This window comes from Fundulus heteroclitus, unplaced genomic scaffold, assembly GCF_011125445.2.
Source record: "Fundulus heteroclitus isolate FHET01 unplaced genomic scaffold, MU-UCD_Fhet_4.1 scaffold_195, whole genome shotgun sequence".
Lineage (NCBI taxonomy): Eukaryota > Metazoa > Chordata > Actinopteri > Cyprinodontiformes > Fundulidae > Fundulus > Fundulus heteroclitus.
In genome coordinates, this window is record NW_023396607.1 from 11,718 (window position 1) to 19,773 (window position 8,056).

The 8,056-nt window shown below is 38.9% G+C and overlaps 1 protein-coding gene across 2 annotated transcripts; it reads right to left on the reverse strand.

Moving 5' to 3' along the window:
- Nucleotides 1-3,258: 3,258 nt before the first annotated feature.
- On the reverse strand, nucleotides 3,259-5,296 carry LOC105921914 (ladderlectin). 2 transcript variants are annotated; one of them, XM_012857783.3, is made up of 7 exons: nucleotides 5,188-5,296; nucleotides 5,008-5,100; nucleotides 4,895-4,924; nucleotides 4,253-4,356; nucleotides 4,005-4,139; nucleotides 3,809-3,920; nucleotides 3,259-3,553 (listed from the first exon to the last, which is right to left on the reverse strand). In XM_012857783.3, the coding sequence occupies exons 2-7, from the start codon at nucleotides 5,066-5,068 to the stop codon at nucleotides 3,486-3,488; spliced, it is 510 nt and encodes a 169-aa protein (XP_012713237.2). In that variant the 5' UTR covers nucleotides 5,069-5,100; nucleotides 5,188-5,296; the 3' UTR covers nucleotides 3,259-3,485. The 2 variants fall into 2 exon arrangements, with proteins under 2 accessions (XP_012713237.2, XP_021169368.2); XM_021313693.2 differs by having other exon boundaries at nucleotides 5,008-5,093; nucleotides 5,188-5,264.
- Nucleotides 5,297-8,056: the final 2,760 nt, after the last annotated feature.

Genomic DNA, 8,056 nt, shown 5'->3' on the forward strand with positions numbered 1-8,056 from the left:
TCTCACTCCACCAACTCGGCAAATAAGTGACAGCAGAGTGAGGCTTAAGTAGGGAGGCTGGCAGGTGAAGCGAGTCTGGCTAATTAGTGGCTGGCAGGTGTGACTAACTACAGCGTGAAGGGAAGGCTGAGTGGGAGTGGTAGGAGGAAACAGAACTAACCATAACAAAAGCCTGAACCTAACTAAACCCAGACAGGAGGAAGAACTGAAAAATAGTAAATAAAAACCCAAATCAAAACTGAACCCTGACAAAGAGATTCAATCCAAGAAATATCAACAAACTTTGCACCTCTCTGTCAATAAGAAAACATACGAGACTCTTAAATGTCTCTAATCTACATTGATCTACAGATTCATTTTCTACAACATTCACACCATTTTGTGAAAGTAAAAATTATAAAAAAAAATAATAATTTAAGTGATTTTTGTGTTTTTAGTTGCGAAACATACTGGGTGCCTACATCTTAACAATTCCAGCCCATGTAAAAAATACTTTTCGCACCCCTGATATGGTCTTTTACCTTATACGGAATGTCAAATATTGAAATATAAATTTTTCTCTGTGCCTTCCCATTGTGCCCACTCATATTTCAAGCCTCTCTATATCAGGGCATGTTATGCATATTCATTTTTACACATTGTACTACATTTTCAGAAAACAAAAACATTATTTACTTATTTAATATGTGATAAATCTTGTCAGTGTAGTTTTAGAAAATAAAAAACACATTAAAAAAAATAGTATCAGAGCAAACAAAATGACACATTTCTTCATTTTCCCTCTTGAGATGTATGATATCAAAATGTTACCATTATAGTAGTGATATGGTCTCCAGCGTCTTTCAGTCTCAGTCTGATTGTCTTGTCCCGCCACAACTGTCCCATTGTGGTCTGTGAAATTTTGTGCAGATGTAAAAGCTGTTGAAAAAAAGTATATAAGAATACAGATAGAGATGAATGGCTAAAAAAAAGAAACGGAAAACAGTGGGGATATTTAACACAAAAACAGTTATAGCAAGACATAAAAAGAAACATTACAAAGAACCAAATTCACTGATTAATAGAAAGTAACTTTTTCACTAACACATAATAACCCCTTGACTATGTTGTCAACTTACATTCATCAATCTCTTTTTATGGTGGGGGCCATGGGTCCTCAGGGCCCACGGGCTTGTCCCCGCGGCTCTTGGGGGCATCGGGATTGCGGTGGCTGGGGGATTTCCTTGGGGTCGTCTCTCCTCTTTCCTTGGGGGGGGGTTTCGGATGTCCTGTGTCGGCCCCTCTTGGGCGCCCTACTTTGGGGGCCTCTTTGGGAGTCCGGGGTTATGGGTCCCCTGACTCCTGCCTCTGTGCTCGGGGAAGGCGGGCCTTTGGTTCTCCACAACCACTATCGAGCTACTTCCTTCTGGATAATTTTCACCTAAACTAGTGCACTCTCACAAACTCCCACAGGTGCAGGGTTCCAGGTATTAAGTGTTCACTTATATACAGAAAGCCTGTAATTTATTTTCTTTCACCCTCTTTTTTCAGGTCTCACTTTACACATGTTAGCTTAAATAATAGTACATATGATTTAGCAATGCCATGTAGGTGTTACTCGATTGTATCAGTTACTTTATGTCTGTTGGTTGTGCTGTTCTTTTTGCATCTCTTTTTCCTGGTGATGGAGCAGACGGAGGACATTTTATTGTTCTCTCCCTTTTATCTCTTCTTTCTTTCACCTCTTCTCTTTTTTTCTCTCTCTCTTCTTGTTCTTCCTTTACTCTCCCATTGTAGTGTCTAAATAATTTGATGTTTACTCTGCAGGAATCACAATAAAGCTATTAACAAGCATAAATCAAGCGGAACACTATGGCGAAGCTGTTTGCTCCACTTGTGAAAGCAAAATCTGTCGAGCTCTATCTGGCATTGAGACATCAATTCCTATTGCCACATTGCTAGACAGGACACTGGGGGAAAAAAAAGGAAAAAAAAAAAGATATAGACCAATAACAGTACAGTTAACATTTTGAGTTGAACTATAATTGCTTTGTATTATCTAATCAGAATTGTATATAGCTGGATAACTGTATCTAACTGATTCTACTTACCTACTTTGACACCTTCTTCTGACTTTTGACAATTGAGCCGATGGGACAAGTGAATTTCTCCACTGTGAGATCAATAAAGCTTATCTTATCTTATCTTATTTCATAAAACCGTGTCACATGTGAACCTTTAGGAACAGACTTTTTGGGGCAGTATTAAAGAGGTAAAATTAGGTCAATAAAGTAAAAAAAAAAAAAAAAAAACATAAAAGTGGTAATGTTATGAGAAAATTGTCATATTATGAGAATTAAGAAGGAACATTTCCAGAATAGTCACAGTTTGCAGAATTATTTCACTCCTGGTGTAATAGGGCCAGGTTAGATTATTTTACATATTTTTATTCTTTAGGAGAATAAATTCAGGAGAATGAAGCTAAAGGGATACGAAAATAAACTTGTAATATTACAAAAACAAAAATACTACAAATACAAAGTATATTCAGACAATAAAGTCCCTCTGATAATGTTTAAGTGACTGAGTAACTGCAGATTTGCCACATTTAAGATGGCGGACGCTCTGACGCATCGCAGCATAGGCAGAACCCGCCCAATGACGCGTCTACGTATATGATGTCTATGCAGGGGACGGAGTGGTGGGCGGCGGAGGGGGGGAGCGGCTGGTGAGCTACAGTGCCCTAGAAGGTCGAGAAGAGCGGCAGTGTTGCTGGCTCTGTATAATGGGATGAAACGCTAAACTGACGCTACTACCATTTACACTGGCGAGTGGGGTGGCCATACAATTAATTATGTATGAACGCTTTGAAATATTTTAGTTTTGATTATTTCGGCCAGTATGTTTGTTAACTCTGTCACCAAAATATCATTTCAGGAACCTGGGTGTCTTTCAAATAATTTTATGCCTTATTTTAGTATGTTTATACGGGTAAAACAATAAAGATTAACTTAATGTAAGTCCCTGATTTTTTTTCAGTCACTGAGAATTGATAGACGCAGGTCAAGTCAGCGTTGTTTACCCATGTAAGTGAAAAATATGACTGTAAATGTTTCAAACACAGCCATATTAAACATATTTGAATCAAATGAAGAGTGTACATGTGAAAGAGAATGGTGTTGTTAGACTGAACTTTGATTTTAAGTGCAAAGGTGAAAAAACAAACAAAAGGTAAACATTCAAAAATCCAAGGCGGGGAACTAACCACACACAGTCTTCTTTTTAATGCATCAAAGGTTTATTTTTTGGAAGGCCAAGGAAAACAGGAAAGTGTTTTGCTTAAATGATACTCTTTAATTAAAGAGAAAAAGTCCACCTGCTGTTTATTTGTGGCCTCATTTCAGTAAAGAGAAATTGAATCAAAAAGAGATTTTTGGATATCTATGAGGTTAACAGAAACACACAACACCAGTCCTCCACTGGATTCTGTTTTAACATCTGAATCATCAGACTTTCTTGGCGCAGATAAAAGGAAAATGGACAGAACAGGTGTCATCATCCCAGCACTTTTCATCTATGAGAGCAAAAGAATAAAAAAAAGAAACTGTCACCATCACAGAAACAAAACCCTGAAGGGGTCTGCACAGTATTGAAATTATGGTAAAGGTTGATCTAGTGAAACTTGTGATCCCTAATAAAGTCTGTATAAGCTCTGGCCTTTAATCCAGTAAAAATGTCTAACGTAGCTAAAAAGATTAACTGCAGAGTAAACCAGCTTATCACCTATGAGTCCCTTTGCCATCTATAAAAACAGGATATTTTCTTTTACCTGAAAAGTTCATCAACAAACAGCGCTGCCTGCCTGCAGTATTATCAGGCTGTCCATGACACCAGTTTGTGTAGATGAAAGGGCGTCCATCGCTCCACAACCAAATGGCCAGCTGAAAGAAATAATTTAGCAGATGATCCGTTTCATTCAGTATTTCACAAAATACTTATTACATAAACTGTACTGCTGAAAATACCTCCTGTGCGTTAGTGCCTCCAATCCATGTTTTTCCAGACCCGTAACTTGCCGTAGTTATCACAGACTGAACCTGATGGTACTCGCTCGTGTCATGAACTGATGCCAGGTTTGCTCCCATGGACAGACAGTGTCTCTACAGACAAACACATGATGAGGTGAATTAGTAGCTGGGTGTTAATAAAGAACTTTGAAACTTTGAAAAGAGATATTAAAAGAAGATAAAAGGACAGTGTTGTTTTAAATCACCTCAGCTCCAGCCCAAGTCATGGTTCTGGCAACAAAGTGGAAGCAGCGATTGTTGATCAGAGTCCAGCCGGTAGGACAAGAAGATTCATGGACCACAACAACTTCTGATGCCAAACACATAGAGTCTCAGTTAAAGATGTTGTAGCTGCCATTAGTTTATATTACCTTTATTTAATATTACAGGTTTTAAGATCAAGATGAGACAAAGTCAAATTTATCAAAAAAAACAAAAAAAAAACATAACAGTATATTCATGAGATGTATATTTAAATATTAAATTCCCGGTCTGTCACAATCAATAATGAGACAATCTGATTTGTTTTGTTTAAATGGTCTCTCAATTAAAGCAAAGAACCGCTGGTGGTGATATTCTGAACTGCTAACTAGAAGCTTATAATAGGGGTAAAATGTTTGCTCACACAATCATAAAGAATAACCCCATTAATATTTTGCATGTAGTTTAAAAGGACCAGGAATACAGCTTAAGATGAAAGAAGTCTACTTCATTATCTAAAGAATTTTTTTTTTTTTTTATGTTTTGATGACACAAGGAGACATAAATGTCCAATTTATTATGGATTAGTTAGGGTTCCTAACCCTCATGCTGGGAAATAAAACAATGAGAAAAACAGACCCACTGACCTGGATCAGTGGAGCCATCATCTGGAATAGCTGTGGACATTATAAACAGGAGTTAGTGAGATTCTTTGTGTCTTAGTCTCGCTGCATAAGTTGAATACTTAAGAAATGCTCACGGTCAGCTCTGGTCTGAGCCATCACAGAGAAAACCAGGACACACACAGCCAGCAGCTTCATGATGAGGTGATGAGATGATGCAGATCTGAAAACTGAAATCAAGTCAAAACAAAGCAAACATGTTAAGCATTCAATCTCATAATGTTGAGAAAAGGTTAGCAGAAATGTTGTCAGCCAACCTGATACAGAATGATCTGTTTCCTGAATCAGCCAGCAACAGTTTGCCTTCACCACGGAATCACAGGCTACTTATAGAGCTTTTGAACATGCCATCATCCACAAAATGAGGAAATGAAGTAATTCTACAGAATATCCCTCCCTGATCAGAGCTGGATCCAAGATTATGTCATAATTCACCATGGACCAAAACCCAAAACTAATCTTTTGTGTCTGTCATGGTTGTGAAACTTGCACTAAGAAGGATTTTGGCAAGGCTTTTACAAGAAGAGGAACTAAGGGGGTCAAGGGTAGTCTAGCCGGCAGTCTGATAAATTTATCAGATGTTCAGGGACACTTGGAGGCCTTAAGCAAGACACAAGAATGATGCAGATTATTTGTTTTACTGTTTACAACTGTTGAAATCCCAACCTAACAAAACATTTGTTTAAACGTTTACGTAAATTGTCCCTCTAAAGGGACGTTGGATGGGGGGAAAAATCTTTCCTGTGCCAGATACTTTTGTGTGCTTTCCAGGGCAGCTGGGGCTACTAACACCACCGGCTTGAATGTGTGTGGGAATGAGTAAATCACTGATTGTGGTCTCAAAGCGCTTTGGGGTTGTCGGATCTGAAAGTATTTTACCATTTTAAAAAATTGAATAGTGCATTGCAGCATTTTTTTTTTTTTTTTGGAGCTAATACAGTGCACTTGAATGAATCATAGGCACAGCTGTTGAAAATGTCCCCATGGTCAGAGGGCCAATTCAGGACGGTACCAGTGTTGCTCCGTATCATATGCGAGACAGGATTTTGGATTGATTGAATGCTTCAGACAGCTGGATTTAGACTTTAGCTTTAGGTAGAACTTATGTTAGCTTAGTAGTTAAATGAAATTAACATGGAGCTCAGTATATTGCTGTCAAAAAGTGTGAATTCCGAGATAAAGTTTTGGTTCAGTCCATCATTCTTTCTTCACTGCAGATGTATGAGAAACCTGAATGTTCCCAAACAACAGAGTTTAGTGATAGCTGGGAGTCCTCTTTGTTTAGTTTTGATATCGCTTTTGAAAGTTTAACTACAGATTTTTGTTTTGTGCGTTTAGTTCTGCACATAAACATTCTGGATGTGTTATGGTAAAAACAGTGATGTTTTCATTTGGTACATGTGTGTTTTTTTTACCCTCGGCGCCTTCCGTTGTTCCAAGAATGCTAGGGACTAGCATTCTTCTAACAGACCCGTGCTCACTGTTGCCAAGCCCACTTATTTTATGCGACTTTGGTCTTCTTTTTTCTAAATTCGCTTGTAAATTTCATGAGTTGCGGGTTGAATTTTTTTGGGCTTGTTTCTGAAAGTGAAGTCGTTTGTTTGGGCACTAAAATAAGTGACGCTGCCGCACTACAAACACCAGCTGAAATATCCCTCCGCCTCACAACGCGCTGGAGCGCAACCTGACATAGGGGCAGAGGGACCAAAGGCAGAAGGAGCAGCTCTGCCCGTATGTTCTGTGGATTTATCTTTGTATCCTGGAGCTGGTGGAATATTATTCTGACTTCAACATGACTCTGGATGAGCTTGTTTTTTTCCCACTGTTTTTTTTCTCTCTGGCCAGAAGTTAGATGGCAAATCCTCTCTCTTCAAGTTGGTAATCCAACGACGAACCTGTGGTGGATCATGAATCGGAAAGTTGAAATAAGTAATGTTTTTTTCACTTTTACCCGATGTATTTCAACATCCAACTGCCATGCACGTGGGCATTGTCACTTTAACAATAACTCTTGCAAATTTCAATGGTGAAGTCCTCTCGAAATCCGAAATAATTATTGCTGATTGCAGCTGTGTAGAATAATTCGTATTGAATTTGCTTGTAAAGTGCGGAGAATTGCCCTCGGTTTACCGTAACGGAACGTCACTGGGTGTGATGTCAGGAGTGAGGTGTTACCATATTTGGCCAATAATGGCCGCTCCCAGACTCCGTGATCACGACGATGATTAATAGTTTTATTTTGTTACTGATTAACGCTAAATCCATTAAATCATCACAAACATATCAGTTTTAGGTATAGCTAATGATCCATTGATTCTTCCTTGCTGACCGGACTTTTCCTTTAAACAATTTTCAAAGAATGGGCAAAGATTACTTCACAGTGATATAAAAGACATAAATCACAGATAGTTGATGACAGTAGTTTCCACCAAGGGTGGGCCTTAAGTGAAAGAAAAAAGCCAAAGCAGAATAAACCTGTGAGGTTGGTATTGCATCCCTGTAACTATTCTTTGTGGTTTAGCTCAGCACAAAATCAACATTGTAAAATGAAAGGGTTTCCCACAGAAATATTAGCTCTGCTACTTTAGCTCTGAACAGCGTACCAAAACCATAATGCCATAAAGCATGCAAAGATCCTGTCTCTCTTATCAGCTATCATCCCATATCACTTTTTAAAATTTTTCGATTCAATATTTTTTTATATAGTGCCAATTCTGATACACGTCATCTCAAGGCTCTTTACAAAGTCAGATTCCATCAGATCCTCCAGGTTGGTCAGAAAGTTTCCTCTCTAAGGAAACCCAGCAGGTTGCATCAAGTCTCTCCAAGCAGCATTCACTCCTCCTGAAAGAGCGTAGAGCCACAGTGGACAGCAGTCTGCATTGCTGATGGCTTTGCAGCAATCCCTCATACTGAGCATGCATGAAGTGACAGTGGAGAGGAAAACTCCCCTTTAACAGGGAGGAAAACCTCCAACAGAACCAGAACCAGGCTCAGTGTGAACGCTCATCTGCCTCGACCCACTGGGGCTTAGAGAAGACAGAGCAGAGACACAGAAAGCACAGAAGCTTACATTAACCCAGGAGTACTTTCTATGTTAGAGAAGACAGAGCAGAGACACAGAAA

What these genes read in the sequence shown, in the direction of transcription:
- LOC105921914 (XM_012857783.3), bottom strand. Translation starts at nt 5,068, where the DNA reads ATGAAGCTGCTGGCTGTGTGTGTCCTGGTTTTCTCTGTGATGGCTCAG. An exon ending in GGCTCAGACCAGAGCTGACC is followed by an intron (nt 4,925 to 5,007) that starts GTGAGCATTTCT and finishes TAATGTCCACAG; the next exon opens with CTATTCCAGATGATGGCTCC. An exon ending in TGATGGCTCCACTGATCCAG is followed by an intron (nt 4,357 to 4,894) that starts GTCAGTGGGTCT and finishes GTTTGGCATCAG; the next exon opens with AAGTTGTTGTGGTCCATGAA.